Source organism: Aythya marila, assembly GCF_965140915.1.
Source record: "Aythya marila genome assembly, chromosome: 15".
In the NCBI taxonomy this organism is placed as follows: Eukaryota; Metazoa; Chordata; class Aves; order Anseriformes; family Anatidae; genus Aythya; species Aythya marila.
The window spans coordinates 6,334,410-6,351,280 of record NC_139056.1 but is presented as its reverse complement, the minus strand read 5'-3'; the positions used below and the strand labels follow the sequence as shown (position 1 = coordinate 6,351,280).

The following is a 16,871-nucleotide window of genomic DNA, read 5'->3' as shown; positions in this document are numbered from 1 at the left end:
CTTTGTTTTACCTTCACATGAAAATTAAGATTTTTTTTCTTTTTACAGCCAAAATTAAAACAGCAAATCAATGCATGTTTTTAACCAGAGCATAAGCATTCATACCGTTAAGTGGAAACTAAAACCACTACAGTGGAAAAATTACTTAGTAAGTGAACTAACAAAGAAGGCTTTACGTAGCATTTTTAAATTTGCAGGCTTATTTTATGAACACTGCAAATGTTTTCTCCTAACAAAAACACAATTTGGCTGTTTGACAGAGATTACATCACTTTATAGATCTGGCTCAATGCCACACCTTTTCAAGCAAAGCAAATCAACAGAAATGAAAAGCCTTTTGACTTCAATGGAGATTTCATTGCTTTTTCTTTTCTTTTCAGGAGAGCTTTTAGATGGAACAGTTACAGTAATCTGCACATAAAGCTTAAATAGTTCTTGCACAGTGATAGAGGTCTTTAAAAGTTCAAGTCTCCATATTGTCCAGATCCCTTCTCTAAGTCTTTACATTTACAATTAGCTTTTGTGAGCATAGCTGCTCTCGTACTATTGCAGAACGTGATAGTTTTCAAATAAATCCACAACAAATTACAGAAATTAAGATGAAGATTGATTTAAATTAAGAAAACAAAAGTAGCACACCACTTTGACTTGAACATTAATAATCACTTTTCTTATCCTACTGTATTTATTTTACCACTAATATTTCTACTTTCTATGGCCCACCAACTACCTTTGGCTAAAACGATGGTTCAATCTACAGATGTTTGTTTTACTAACATGCATTTAATTTTCAGTTCTCTGTTGCTTCGTTTTTCAGTTATTATCTAGCTACAGACACAAGGCTGTTGCTTCTTCCTGACTACTGAGCTTGCATATAGAATGCTGCAGTAAAAATTCTTTGATAAAAATTATTTTAGGCACCGACACTGGGAATGGAGCCACATATACTCAAAGGAAGATCTTACTTTCTACATTCTTAAATGCTTATTTTACGATCAGTTTATACAAACTGTCAAACACAATCTTATTTTACATCTTTTAGTCTTTCCCCTTGGTCCAGTGAGATTCTTTGGTTATAACATCAGCAACACAACACTGATGGCAATCAATAAAATAATTTGAAAGAAGGTTAAAGGATAAAGGTACTTATTTGCTTTACATATTCCAACACAGTACCAGCTAAAGATATTGGGATTTCCATAAATAACAGAAGGTGGTTGATTTTAAAGAATTTTCAGATATTTTCTGAAGAAATCATTTAGTTTTGTTGATTTCTTTTAAGACAAACTAGAAAAAATAGAAACAGCTCAATTTCTGCTAATGAGTTGGTACATTTTTAGAAAGCTCTTTTAGTTAAATCTACAGTCTTAGTGTATTTTCATTTTACCATCTTTCTAATGCTAAGCAACCAAAGGATATCTGCTTCTTCCTTATGCTGCAGTGCAAAATGACTCAAAAAATTAAGAAAAAGGGCCAAATAAGATAGACAAAAAAGGAGCATTAAGGCTACATGCACTGTAAGGAATGGATCTAAAATCCACGTATTATGATATATTAGAACTTTCAAATTCTTTTAAAAAGCAACTGTATTTTGTTTCTTGGACATGTACTTCCATGCATGTACTTCCAATAAAAGCTCAGGACTCAGACTGAATGGATGGACTCGATGATCCTTATGGGTCCCTTCTCGGGACATTCTATGATTCTATGACTATCAAATCTGTAGTTCAAATTTGAAGAATGGTATCCAAACCAATAACAACATAGTAAGGTTTTCAGGCAGCCTAAGTACAGAAGTTTTGTTGTAGCAATGGCAAATGTTGGTTACTGGATGAGTAACGGACAGACAGGAATAAAGTCAGACTTCTGGCTTACTGTCATTTTTTGTCAGGATGCTTCTTTGGGTGACTTATTTGTCAGGATATCTTTAGGCTTTGAAACATTTTCTGCATTAGCTACTAGTCAAACAATATTTATATGTTTTCTTAGTAAGAAAGATTCTTCAACAGATAAGAATTTCACAGCATACCCCAGCTGTACACTCGTTTACAGGTTGTATTTAGTCTGCTATCAGTCAGCTTTATGCAATTTACTTGCAATGTGGCTAAGATAACTGGGTTTACTTAATATACATTATGAATGTTACCAGAACAGCTGAGCAATAGCTTTCAGCTGAGGGATGTGCTTTCTTGATCATATGCCACGTTTGAGAGAGTGTAGAAATACTAATGATAACTCAGGGTTATTATGGGGAGTGAGATGAGGGGAAAGGAAACATGTTAATGTCTTAAACATTCACCACTCATATTTGTTTTTATGTCCATAGTAAGACCAAGGTTTTGACAACAAGAAGCAGCTTTCCTTCCCAGTTCTTGTGTTTCTATTACAGCACTGTTAAACAAGTCTGATCTCAAGAGCTGACCTCACCAGTGGGCTCTGGACTCAAATCTGGCAGCAGGACTCAAATCATAATGGGAAAAAGAAAACAGGATAGGCAATGAGCAAGGAGAAGGAAAGGGAAACCAATGCCTCCCAGTTATCCCACTCGAAATCTCTTACTATGCTGGAAATGCAGTCAACTATATATGATCACACAAAAATCTTTAATGTAAAACCACTCCTTTATTAAAATTTGGAAGATTCAGGTTTACAAATGTACTATGACAAGGTAGTGCCCAGAATTTCAAAGGATCGAAGAACAAGGGAGAAATCAAGTACACCTGCATGTTCTAGCCATTGAAGTTTGTTTGGATTTCTTCAAAGTACATCTGAATCACTTTGATTCTAAACTATTTTTCTACTCTATGCTGTTGACACTACATTTCCCATAATAGCATCTCTGCTTTTTTTTTTCCCCTGGCTTTTGTCCTCTGCAGTGCATAAAGGTTCTCCGATTATTCTCTCTGATGTTAGCTGTGTACAAAGAACGCCTGTATGGGGATTATTAAGGAGATGGAGACTACTTGATCCTAGAAGTTTTTGGCACACTTCAGTGAACATTTCAACAAGGTTACAACAACAGTTACTTCCAAGCCTACACATAGGATGCTATTGCCTACTTATTCCATCTGAAAGTTCTTATACCGTAGTCCACTCTAGAAGCAAGAAAAGCTCTAGAACGACATTAGTGTTTGGCACCACCACAGCACACCTGAAATGCAGTGCATCTTGTTATACTACATAGTTTTTGAAGGGTCTAGATGTGACACTAATTTACTTCAGTTTCAACGCCACATGGAAACGTGTACATGCAGTCTTATGTTTCTTCTGTTCCTTTCATTGCCTTTTTCCTTTCCATTCATTTCCTTTTTTTTTTTTTTAAGTCTCAGGGAAAATAGGTACATAGATGCTAAAGACATCAGGCAGCATTAAAGCTGACTGAACTCGTGAAGAGTAGGTCTATAAAATACAAACAGCTACTGAAGCCTTGGGTGACACTACTCCCCATTTTGCAATTGTTCTTATACTGTCTACCATGACAACAGAAAGTCTCAGTCAAAAAGCTAACATTAAAAAAACTGCAGAAGAAGATATCAGTGATGTGAGGGAGAAAATAAAAATTGAACACACAAATGGAAACATCAAACTTACTTTTAGCACTGAATTTGTTTTCTTTACGTGTTCTACCAGTTTTCTTCAGACAATTGTCACAAACAAACCTACAGAGGAAAAGAAGCAGCAAAAACTTATAAATAAAGCCTTGATACTGGCTACCTTAAGGTCAAGGTTTGAACGCATAATATTAACTAAGTACAACATATTTTTCTCTGGATTTGAACAGTTTACATCTTTCCATTTTTGAGGGACTTAAAGCCCTTCTGAACTGGTTGAGTCTGGTTGAGTTCTGCTAAGCAGATAGAACTGCATTTGGTTTTTAGTACACATACCTACTTCCAATCAGCTTCCATTGTTTAATTTTTAGAAAGAAACCACAGAAATCTGAGTATATGAACAAGTTTGTTTCATGTTTTCACCTGAATATAGTGAAAGAGACCATAAATGCAAAAAATATATTTAGAAATGCCTTTGTCCATCTGTGCTAAACTACTAAAAGATTCTAATGCATATTAAAAAGCAAATGCAGAAAATCTTAATTATATAAACAACATCTCTCTTATTACACAAGGGTTAAAAAGCTAACAAACATCTTACCCTGAAGGCCAAATAATATCATAATGTAATACACAAATCTGGTGCATCTTCCGACCACACTCTTTGCAGTCAACAAACCTGAGAAGAAAAAAGTAACAGCCAATCAGTTTTGTTATTAGTCAGGTAATTTTCCAAAATTGTCTAACCCTCTGCTAGGAACTGAATCAACTTTGGCAGATCCAATTTATACACCTGTTAAAAACAATGCTCATTGTACAGCTTCAGATATACATCTAATTATCTCATGTGCAAATAGGACATACATCTACCTATCTATATATCTTTATATAAAGACCTGTAACACGTACTAAATTTATTACTTAAAAATGTGAAATTTGTTTTTGTGCAAAACTTCCTGAATCATTTCTAAGTGGAGTTGTGAGTTTTCCCAGCTCCACAGAATTCTGCTTAACAATACCTTCACAGATTTAATTTTCAATTGTTGCAACAACCACAAGCTGACTAAATGGTTGCTCAACTTACTGTAAATGTAAAAACTAGTCATTCGTGAATTACTGTGCCAAGAAAACATGTATTAACTTGTCTTCGCCTGCACAGGTCTGCAACACTTTTTTTTTTTTTTTTTAAACATATGTCAAAAAAAAAAATTATCTTTTAAGACTGCAACTCTGTTTATGGAATCAAATGCAATGGTCTAGCTCAGCAGTCCATCTTTAAAAGGCTGGCAAAGGAGCTCTATCTAGCATCTGCGAAGATGAGAAAAGGGATTAAAATGTGTTACACGTCAAGCTGCCAGAGAACAGAACAGCAGTAAGATCCAGTAAGATCAAGTCTTGCAGACGCTAGTTAAGGACAACAGGAAGAATACCACAATGCTACTACAGAAACATCCCACGTGACTTTCACGGAACTTCCCACAGGTAACAGACTCAAGAAAGGAGGATGTCTTTCAGTGGCTGAGCACGCAGGTGAAGAGAAAAACATGTTTTTAGAAGTCTAGCTAAATTGGATGAGAAAAATGCTGAATTCCCAGTGAACACCCACTGTGCTTGTGGCTGAAACACTGCGTGAAATGCTTGGTACAATGGAGGGCCATTTTTAAGTAGGTTGTGCAGTACCTTGCTGAACACGCCTTAGAAATTATTCTTTTATACTCTTGGCTTTATTTGAAAATTACTTAAAACACCTGCCAACTTTTTTTTTTTTTTTGTGCTAAGCAAGAAATCTTAAATTTTTTCAAGGTGTCTCCCGTATTTAATTTAGCAAGGTCCTGCATTATCTGCATCCTGTTCCTCAGCATTCAGCGTATCGTGTAACTGGCTTATAGGAGCAACAAGTTACGTGAGGGGGTTACAATCAGCAGGTCACCACCAAAAGAGATTTTGCTCTTTTGTCCCACCCACAGCGATGCAGTTTTGGTGCTTTCTGCACCTTTACTGAGCCAGTTCAGATCACTACACCAGCAGGAATGGAATTTCTCCCACCCAGTTTTTTTTTTCTTGGTCCTGGGTTAGTTTTCCACCGTGTGACAGGCACCCAACAGCCGGAATTAGCTCACCTAAGTGAACCAGAGTGGTACAAAGCAGCGGGGCAGAACCACACAGCATTGAACATGAGCTCCCTTTCAGCAGCAGCAGCCATTAAAGAAGTTCAAATTTAAGAAGTAAATCTTCAGCTAGACACTCTTTATTTCTAATTCCCCTTCCCTTTGAGTATTCGTAGGTACTCAAATATTCAGGGGAAGAACATAACTAGGCTTTTATTTCAGTGAAACAGAAACAGCCATTAAAAGGGGCTCACGTTTTTGTCCTGGTTATCAATAGTGGACATCAAGTTTGCATGTTGTGCTATGAACTCTAGAGAAAGATTTTACTGTGTTTAGGCAGAAATGAAGGAAATGGGAAGACTTTATTTGCTAATTTCTGAAGTGCTGGCTAAAGAACAAGTGAAAGTCATGAGACAATCTTAAAAAGAATGGTATGGTTACTTACGGCTCAGGATCTAGTGTGTCATTTTTCTTCTTCTCAAACTGATCTTTAGAGATGGTTCTAGAGACAAAGAGTTAACATGAAAACTCAGTAGTACCTTTACATCAGAGGCTGAGACATAATCATGCTATTCTGAACTGCAGCAAATAAGCAAACCAAATCTGAAGAACGCACATCAGTATTTTCTATTCTGAGAAAGTACTTCAGTTCGTTTTATTTTAAGCTACAGAAAATATTTTTCCAATTTCATTTTCTGTGGTAAACTAAAAGCAAAATAATAAATAGCCAAGTATATACATAAATTTTAAATCACAAAGAACAAGGGAAGCTATTGTCAGTAAAGCAGCCACCTTCCAAAGCAGCTTGTGTTCCTCATAAATCTTAGGGCATCTTATTCTCTGGCCAGGTTAAAGACAAGCCATTGGTTTCATAAACAAAAGCTGTGCTTCAAAAGGCGAGACATCAGGATTAGCAGAAGTCTTTCATTTGAAAAGATAAGGGATTAGTGACATTTATTGACACAGCTTCCTTCTCCCCCCTCCCGACCACGTTATTTCACTGAGCAGCGTGAGCAGACACTGCCGCACAGACTTCGCGCAGTAACAACTGTTATTTGTTACTGCAAAAATCTCTCTTTAGTAAGAAAGCCAGCATTTCCCCATCGACACCACACATTTGTATCAGGACTACGCGTTGCCCCCCCTCCTAAAAACGAAATGTGAAAGAGAAAGGAACCGACTTACGTTTGAGGCTGGGAAGGGTCATCACCCAGGGTGACATTCTCCCCCTGGATTTCAGTGAAACACTTCTCACAGAAGTGATACCTGTCAGCAAGAAGGCCATATTTGGGTGAACTGGTCCAGCACAATATACAGCCACCCAAGCACGGAGCCACCAACCAGAGCAGGGCAGATCACCACGACGAAAGGGGGGGCGTTGTTGGTTGATTGATGGGTCAGTGTGGACAATGAGAAGGAACAGAGGGGAGGGAAGGGCAGGATTAGAGAACAGGGAAGGGAACAAACAGCACAGACGTAAGAGGTAAGACGCAAACACCAAGACAACACAGAGCAGAAAGCCAAGGCAAAGCACAGATTAGCATTCGGTCTCATTTTATACATTTCGGCCATCATTATTAACAAATAGTCGAGCGTCAGATTCAAAATTTGGGGAGGATTAATGAAGTAGCTACCAAGCGCTACGTAGATACAGACTTCAAATTTAAGAATTTGGATTTGATTTGCATCACTTAGGAAAAAATGCTCTTTGATTCCAGGCTCTAGACTGATCAAGTTTCCTTTGGTTAAAAAAATAGCCTGTCAAAGAGCTTTAATAGCACACTTTTACAGATTTAAGCAATTAGAAAATATGCTGAAAGCATTTACTGGTTGTCAGTAAAAATTATAAAAGCAGAAACACTTGGTATTGAAAAAATCTATAAAAATATTAAATCAAAAGTTATTTGACTATAAGATTAAATGTGACCAATTGCTCAGCTTATATTATTTAATATAAATGAAACCAAATCCATACTCTAGACAAACATTTAACAGAAATGCAATTATGGGTCAGAGTTTCCAGCCATTTATCTATTTAAATACGATATATGTATATATGTGAACAACATTAAATATTGTACATACATACAATATATTTATCAAATACGGTAAAGATGTGCAATTAAGCTTTACAAATCGAATACGAGACAGAATTTCTGGTCCCCAGACCAACTGCCAATCCAAGTTATACTCAGCAAAACCAATATTGCAATTTAACAAGCAGAGCTGAGTAAATTGGAACGAAACTCTACAAAAATACAATCTGCATTTGAAAAAAAATCTAAGTTACACAGATTTTTTTTTTGGCATTGTTTGTTTGTTTTGTTTTATTTCAGATGAACTGGAACCAAAGTTGTCAGGGTCATTAAAAAAAAACAACAAGAGGCTAAATGTTTGGAAAGGATATGAATTCACACATGAACAAAGGTAACAAAGAGAGGCCACAGCTGTAAAATGCAGGAAGGCCACAAAGGATCATCAAAATAAAGGAGCTTTATGGAGGATCAGGAGTGAGAGAGTATAAGCAGCAATGGCAGCACAGTAGATGCAGTTTTAGTACTCAAACGCTAGAACTGTAAGAATGGTAAGTATAAAAGGCATCAAACACGACTCAGTGTCACAATGAACCAACAACTTAAGGGATGGAGATTAATATGGCAGCTTGCCCCTTAAAACACATACTCAGACACTTAAACTACTGGAAGCCAGGTGACAGATCTCCAAGACCGTCAGACAACAGAAGCCATTTATAGGCCTCTATTGAAATTTACGGGTCAGGATTTCTTCCTGCGACACGCACTGGCCATGAGGTCACCACCAGACATTTTTTAGATGCTTGTAAAACACAATGCAAGCAAGTGGGACTGGGTCCTTCAGCAGTGCCCGAAGAATCGAGGAAAGAAGCTCCTATGAGTGATCTGCATCTTCCCCAAACTGGAGCCAGGTCTGTGTTACCATAGCATAATTTACAAGAGCCTTAAAACTTCTACAAACTCTGCCAGCTGGCTCAGGCTTCAAGAGCGACTCCGCTAGCCAAGAACCACTTAAATGCAGCAGCACACTGAATGCTGCTTCTGCTGTGGGATTGGGCGTGCAGCGACACAAAGAGGAAAAAGGTGTATTTTATTCTACTTAATATAGCCCATACTGACATATCCGTGTAATAATCTTACCAGCAGGGCAGCTGCAACTTTGATAGCAACCATGTGAGCTAAGATGTCTGCTCCCTGCTTGCCAGCCTACCGCAAGTTAAACTGCAAGTGACTTGTCTTCTCTGGGTCAGCTCAACTAGGATTAAACACATCATCCTCTCAAGCAAAACCAAGGCTTTTGGAGCTGCTAATGCAACAGAATGAGGCCAGGAGAAAAGATTTATTCCATTATTTTGTAATCACTGGGAGTGATAAATATTTCACGACTATTACAGAGCAATATTACAGAAGAGCTTTTTGGGAGTGTGTAGTGACACTTCACATCTCATTTACACTGACTTCACTTGCTCCTCAGCCCATACTCTGAAACAATACAGTATCTTCTAGTATTTTTTTTTTAGAGCCATAATAGGGTGAGAGTTTATATCATTTTTTACACATTGTCCGCATTTCTTTTTAAATCATCCCCTTCTTTAAAATTTTCTTCAATTTAAAAACAAGAAACAAACCCACGAACACTAATTCCCACTGATTATTTCCTTATTAACAAGGTTGCTTATTTTAGGAGTCAAATTGGGAAGGACTGAAACGCATGAGGACCCAAACAAAAGGGGGTGTAAGTAAAGAAAAAAATCCCTGATCAAGGCTTCTATAAATACTGTTACATTTCAGCAATCCCAGAAATAGTTCGTTCTGATCCATTTTCAGAATCATTTATGGGCTTTCAAAGCGCTCCCCTGAAGCTGAGCAGCGAGGCTGCCTTCAATATTGGATTTAGGACACACCACACAAATCTAACTAGCTCCACCGGTCCTGACTGCTCGCCCCTGCTTCACGCTGCGGCTGTGGGAAGCTCGGTCTCGCAGGAGACCAGCGCTTCGGTTCCCCAGCAATCTGCAGATGGAAGCAGAGCACGGGATCTTTACGTGCTGCAGAACCGAAGCCTAACGCTAGCAAGAGTCAAGCCTTCATATATGATATTAAAATGAAGAAATGGAAATTGAAATACAGTGGAAATGAATCACCTGAAGATCATGAACATCTGTCCATAAAATAACCAAGGTGAAATAATAACTAAGTTATTATGAACATGCACCCTCAGAAATGGAGACCTGCTTGAAATTCATTGATTTTTGCATGCCACTACAAATATTCAACAAAAACTTTCGGAAACATACAATACTTCAGTTGTAACAGTCAGAAAATCTGAGGGATGTACTTATTGCAACACATGAAAAATGAAAAGCTTTTCAAATGCAGACTGTTCACGTGACTGATTCCTGTTTATCAGAGAAGAGTAAAATTATGGTTCAATATCAAAGTCCAGAAGAGACTTAGTTTCTACATTAACACGTGAATTTCCAACTGTAATTGAAATGTACTTGAAGGAAATTCTAAATTAGTAACTGGATGCTAGTACTGATGTGGAACACCAATCACTTTTTTTTTTTTTCAAATGGACACTGACACAAAAAGCATATTTTCTGAACACTTATTTTAACCTAAGCTTCTCTGTAATGTATGGAAGCCAAATAGTTCTATTCCAAATAATTAATTTTTAATCACAGAACTGCCGTACCCGAGTTAATTTATTCAATGGTGCCTAATCACTCTTAGTTGTAATTTGTTTATGAAATACATTGGACTTCAGATAAATCCAATGTTGACATCTCCCAATTACAGAACAGCCAAGAATACTTGACCAAGTAAAGATCAGCTGGAGCCACAGTTTTTTTCTTCCACTGATTTAATACTTTAAGAGAAAATTAAGATCTGAAGATTGTTGTTATAGGAAATAGTTAATTTGACTCTTTTTCAGCAATACAGCTGTTGAATGAGGGGTCTCTGATCTGATAAGCTAAATGTACACTTAAAAATGTGATGACTGATCTTCAGAAATATCTTGTTAAAACAAACACACTACAAAAAAACATTCATCAGTCTTGATTTAATTGGCCTGATATAAAAACCTCAAAAAAAAAAAAAAAGGCAAAATAAAACCAAATCAGAAAAAAATAATCCCAAAGCCCCCAACCCTTTCTCAGTGTACCTGGATGAACAGAGATCTATGCCTACTTCAGTTCAGTTACTGGCCTATTGACACTGAGGCAGATTACCTCCCTTTCCCAGTGCCTCTTTTCCACCTTTTGTAACTACCTTTTTAGACTGAACTTTACAGGTAGGAAATTGAAATAGCATGCCACCAAGTCCAGAGGAACCCACTGCCCCACCAACCCTGTACTTCGTGCTAGCAACCTTTCACTGAGCAACCCAAATGACTTCCTAATAACTTAAACAGGAGAGGTATAACAAAGAAAAACGACCCCTTCTTCAATTATTTTTGAAGTTGCTATTCTTTTCACATACAGCACTATCTGGATGCATAATATAAAAAGTATTTGAAATTCTACCACACAGAATTGGTATTTAAGGATCACAGTGGCTACTGAAGTACTATCCATTTAAATGCATTTTATTTATTTCTCTTCAGGCTGACTTTTTTTTTCTTTTTTCCAGAGTTCACAGCAGCTGTATAAAATCTCTTATGAGAGCCTGTGAATTTACATTCCTCCATAACAATACTATCTGCCTCACAAAAGCCACCTCTGACCCAACATGTTTTCATCTCCCATATCTGAACTGCTTTGGCTATGTGGTACACAACAATCTCGCACCACCTTTCAATGTGTTTTGTGATGTAGGGATCATTTTAAGAGATACTAAATGCAAGCACTGACTGCCTAGATTCATTCTACAACCTCAGTTAGATGACAGCCTGCTGTGCCACTTCGAAGTTGTAAGACTGATAGACTGTCAGGCCTCTGAAAAGAAATTCATAACTTTGTTTTAAACAGGGAAAAGGAAGTTTGTTTCTTAGCCTGTTTATGTTTTGTAATTTTTTTTTGGAGGGAAAAAGAAACCTAAGAGACCAAACCCAAGAACAAAGCTTGCTTTGTTATCCATTATGGAACTGTTGATTTAAGCATTAAATGGAAAATACTAAAATACTAACAGTTGTTTAATAATAATACTAACATCAAATCCTAGTATTAATAAAAATCTAATATAGAGTATTATTTTCCTAGCTTTTCATGGAATCTGTGAAGTTTCCAATGCTAAGTCAAAGCTAGTTTAAAAATAATTAAATACTAACTGGGAAGACAGAACGTGAGTCTTAAAATTTATTACCATACTGTTTGCTTTGTAAATTCTGTCAGTAATTTGGAAATAAAACTGCATGTTTTTATAGTTCTCCCAGAACAAGGCAACATACATCTCTCAGTGCCTTTTTGCAGTTCTGTCCTTCTCCCTCCAGTAAGGCCTGCTACTGATTTTATGGAAAACACAGAGAACTTCTACTTCAGTGGTGCAGCCTAGCTAATAGCAAGCACTTAAGTGCTGCGTGTATCAACCTGCAGTACAGGAAGCTAAAGGGTCACCTGCAAAAGGACAGCATGCAAGGATAAACAAGAAACTTTTTCCTGACTTAGCAGATGAAGGAAAGAAAAGGTTAATAGTCCTCCTCCACAAGTGTAGAGAACTCAGAGGATTTTGCTTCCTGAGTAAGGGAAGAAAAAAAAAAGTCAAGGACTTACCTATTCTGGTAACTGTAGTAGGCAGCATCACGAGGAATAGTACACAACTGCTTGCCATAGCAGCACAAGGTCTGTGGAGAAAACTCATACTGCAAAACAATGGGGAGAAAAGATACTTTAAAATGTAAACTTGTATTAATCAAGTATCTATCAGGCATACCCGACACTTAAAAACATCATAATACATTATAACACTTTTCTAAGCTATTGTAAATATACTAGTAAAGCTCTCTTAATGGAATTACAGTAACTATATGAACTACAAAGCTGACCCCCCTCTAGTTACCTACTTTATTGCAATGGACATAAGAAGCAAAACATTTTAATATTGCTTATGATCAAAAAAGGTATTCTCCAAGGGAGAAAGATACAATAATAGAATAATAGCAAGCAGGATGCTATCCACTTTTTTTTTTTTTTTTTTAGTTCTTAGTGTCCCAATAAAAAGCTGAATTTTTACTAGCACTTTTATTTCCTTATTTCAATTTTTTAAAAAAGTACACAAAGCATATGTTTTATCTGATCCATCAAGCAAAGCCCTTTGGAAAAATGCAACTCCATCCAAAGCCCTGGAATACTTACCTTGCGCCCACAACAGTAGCCAAGTGATTGCATAACAGGATCAATTTCTTGTTCAAACACCTCCGCAAGTTTAGTGCAAAACTTATAGACCCTGGAAGTCTTGCGATTGTAAAGCCAGGCGTTGTTAAACATTAGCCAAACATCATCCACATACTGCCACGGTTCTTGGTACTGCCCAGTATCTAATTTACGTTTAATGGTTGAAAGGTCCATAGGATTCTTCACAATGTCAAAGTAGTCCTTCAAACACACACACAAAAATCCTTTATTTTTAAGATGTCAATTGATCACACTATGTTGAACAGAAAAGATAAAACGTTTATATGAGAAAAGACAAAATACTAGAACATTTAATATGTTTTAATGCCAACTCACCGGAATCCCTAAAAGCTGGGGATCCACAGGCTGTCTGAAAGGTAGAGACTCTGGGTCCTGCCGGTACAAAGCTTCAAGGGTAGGCATGAGAGCCTGGCGCAGCTCCTCAGGTTTGAAAACTGTTAAGAGAAGTTGGAAAGGTTAGAAAGTTTCCTTTCAGGTATCCTAACCACTTGACTCCCCACCCCAAAACATAAGCTACGTTAACATAAAAATCTCATAAGTGATTTTCCCATCTGCATAGGTGATTAAAAGCAAAACTTATAATCAAGAAACTGAGTAGCTTTTGCATTTACTCAAATCACACTAGACGATATTCTCAGCATAAGGGGATAAAAACAACTGCAAGCCTCAGCGATACAATATTCAAGAGGATGCAAAATTTATCCTTCTGACATCTTTTGCTATTCCTGAATCAAGATTTTTCTAGCAAAGGAAGCCTAGTGGACAGGGCCAAGGAGACAGCTCTTCAGCAGGTAACCAGATGTCTTGATAGCTGGCACAGGAATTTTCTGGCCATAGTATACAAGCAATCCAGGTCTGATGGACCCTTAATTGATTTTGAAAGTGTTAATACTTCCAAGATATATATGCATCATTACAACCACTTGGCAACAGTGGCATGGCAACAGCCATGTTTCTTTCAATAGTGGATGACAAGGACAAGAAAGGCAATGCATTTTCTGAAAAATAATGATAACTTGGAGAGCTCTTTGAACCTCTCAACAGCGTAATTACATTTATTTCCTTAGGAACAGAGCGTTTAAATAGGGAAGAATGCTTATTATTCAGAAAAAAAAGTCAACTAAGAAGAGCAGGTTGGCATCTAATATTTATCTACCTGGTTGAAACGAGAACAATACCAATAAAATGGAACAATTAGGAGTTCTCATGAAAGCACTTAAATCAATGGGGCTACAGAGACCCCTTTAAGGCTGATCGTTGCTTTTGTCACTCAGATGGTGCTTTGGTAAGATACGAGTTTTTTGGGAGGATGATTTCTGGTTAAAAATCTATGACTATTATATTAATATTTTTTTCCCCTCTTTTTTTCATTAGGGTTATATTTCCAAGACGGAAGCTTTTGCCTCAATTGTGCTCACAGAAACTACACCAAAAAAAATAAAGCATGACAAGAAACCAAGTTGATGCAACTCAACGATTTCTGAAACATTATGTTCTCGGTGTTTTAAGCATTTGTGGATGCTGCAGCTCCTGGAAATTGTTAGCCAGGATTAAAGTAGTACTTGGAGAGCAGAGGGAAGCTGCAAGAGTTTGAGTGCATTGCCTGTAACTGGAGAAAGGACTGCTGCTCATGCACACGAGAGGTAAGACAGCATCCCCAAGTCAGCCAAATCATGGCAAAGGACTTCATAAGCTGCCATAAGGGCTTCAGCAAGGGCTTGCCTTACTGATACATCAAGATCTTACGCTGCAACTACTGAACTCGAACCAGGCAGATTAAAAACAAGATGAGCCAGAGGCCCACCTTTGTTGTTACAACAGCAAATGCAACTTTATGATCAGTGCAGCTGTTGCCATTATCTCACTCCTGACAAAATGGTAATTCTCTTCCATTATGCTGGCACTTTCCCATGAAAAGAATATAACCATTGCTCTCGAAATTGTATAAACAAAGTTATATTATGGAATTCAAGAACAGCAGGAAATACAGAATTCTGTTCACAAGAAAAAGTGTTCTGTATTGCTTCTGGAACTGTCTTACTCTGGTTCAGTTACTTGATTAAGTTCTTTGGGTTATCAGGTTATAAAGTAAGATTTAACAGTCAAAAAGCATCTTTTAATAGTCTATTCTGGCCACCTGCTTGACGTTGCTGTTAAAAAGTTTCCCTGTACTGACCCATATCACAATATAGCACTAAGCTAGAGAATCTTTCAAAATAGAAAGAATCGAGAATCTAGATCTAAAAGCAAAGAGTAGAGCTTCCACAGAACTTTTGCCAAGTTCCTTAAAAAATAATTATCATTGCTGAGAAAGTTTACAATCCACTTTCATTCTGGTTTGAAAAAAAAAATCAAAATCCAGTTATTTAGGTTTATGACTTCACCTACAAATGTTGATACGCCTTCATCTTTAGCAGCAAAAAAGCTTTTCTGCCTCTAAGGAAAATGACTAATAACAGAACATTTGATCAGAGGTTCTCTCCGTACACAGATTTTACAGCAAAGTTTCTGTTCTCCCCCCTGCCACAATTATATGCTCTCAGTTCTCCCCCTGTAGCATGATCTTTGTAAGGAGCTGGCATCCAGTTATCCCAATTTTGTCTTGGATGCGTGGGTGGTAAGAAGATGGGATCTCTGCCTGCATCATGATGATGTATTATCTGCCAGAAGAGAATATAATGCTACTTTTTTTCCCCCTTTTTTAAATTTTTATTTCTTCAGAGGAAACACTGCTTATGATTACTAAGGAGAAAATTCTGAAAGGAAGATGAAGACTTCTTCAAAATTATAGGAACAATACACCTGAAAAGACTCCCTCAAACCAGGCCCTTGCAGGTTTTGCATTATTATGTCTTATAAAGAAGGAAAAAAAAATAAAAAAAAAAATCTGAAGGCCACCAAGCTGTAAGGTGGCCTCATCCACAATGAGAAGACAGGAGCACTTTTTCTTTTAAGACTGCAAGGTAACAGGCAAGGAAACAAAAACCTTCCCTTTTTGCTTATATTAGATGCACAGAAACCAAATCTTAACCCCAAATTTCTGAGTATCAAGCCCCCATTTACAAAGATGAAACTTTAAACAGGGAGAGGAAGAAGAGCTCACTGAAACAGGTGTCTGCAGTTCTCCAGAAAAGCTAATCTCCTGGAATTCTGGTGCAGGTGAACTGCGCAGACCTGTAGTTCAGCATTATTAGCCTGCTGTTGTCTAGCCCTTACAGCATTTCCCACCTCTTCAGTCAGGTCACAATCTAGTAATACTGGTGAGTACAGCCAGGCCTATGATGTTCAGTACACCTGGATGTGTGGGGTACAAATAGATGAGATTCCAGCTCTGCAACAGAAGCCACTTCTACCCCTGAAACCACTCCTTTAAGGCCCAGGTGAATCTTTTCAAACATTAAGATGCCTGTCTACTGCTTGCTAAATGATCTTACAGCACACACCATGCCCACTTCCAGCTGGGAGACCTCTCTCTGGCAGCTGCAGCCCATGTCGTTCACCTTAGGAAAACCTCATCCCTCCTGTGCAGTCAGGAGTACCAAATACCAATGAAGAATGAAACCAATGAAAAACATGAGATGAATCTCGTAAGTGGTTTTAAGATATATTATAACCCTTAAGCACACTTCATGGTATTTGCTCTTGAATACCTCTTGGTTTATTTAGCATTTTCATACAAACGCTCTATTAAAGTTGGATAAACTACTTGGTGGGAAAATGACTCCATTTAAAATTGTGGATGTAGTTGTACCTGCTCAAGCTGCACATGTATTATACTACACAGCTACTTAGTGACAGTATTTCTAAGACAAGAAATGTGTT

At 37.4% G+C, this 16,871-nt stretch overlaps 1 protein-coding gene across 6 annotated transcripts in view; it reads right to left on the bottom strand.

Moving 5' to 3' along the window:
* The window catches only part of CREBBP (CREB binding lysine acetyltransferase), a 94,964-nt gene that overhangs the window by 14,278 nt on the left and 63,815 nt on the right, over nucleotides 1–16,871 (bottom strand). For all 6 annotated transcript variants that reach the window (XM_082772320.1, XM_082772321.1, XM_082772322.1 and 3 more), the window contains 7 exons: nucleotides 13,365–13,483; nucleotides 12,990–13,229; nucleotides 12,408–12,496; nucleotides 6,845–6,925; nucleotides 6,105–6,161; nucleotides 4,153–4,230; nucleotides 3,592–3,659 (listed from right to left, as the gene is read on the bottom strand). In XM_082772320.1, coding sequence (XP_082628446.1) covers nucleotides 3,592–3,659; nucleotides 4,153–4,230; nucleotides 6,105–6,161; nucleotides 6,845–6,925; nucleotides 12,408–12,496; nucleotides 12,990–13,229; nucleotides 13,365–13,483 — 732 coding nt within the window. The remainder of the gene's footprint in view (nucleotides 1–3,591; nucleotides 3,660–4,152; nucleotides 4,231–6,104; nucleotides 6,162–6,844; nucleotides 6,926–12,407; nucleotides 12,497–12,989; nucleotides 13,230–13,364; nucleotides 13,484–16,871) is intronic.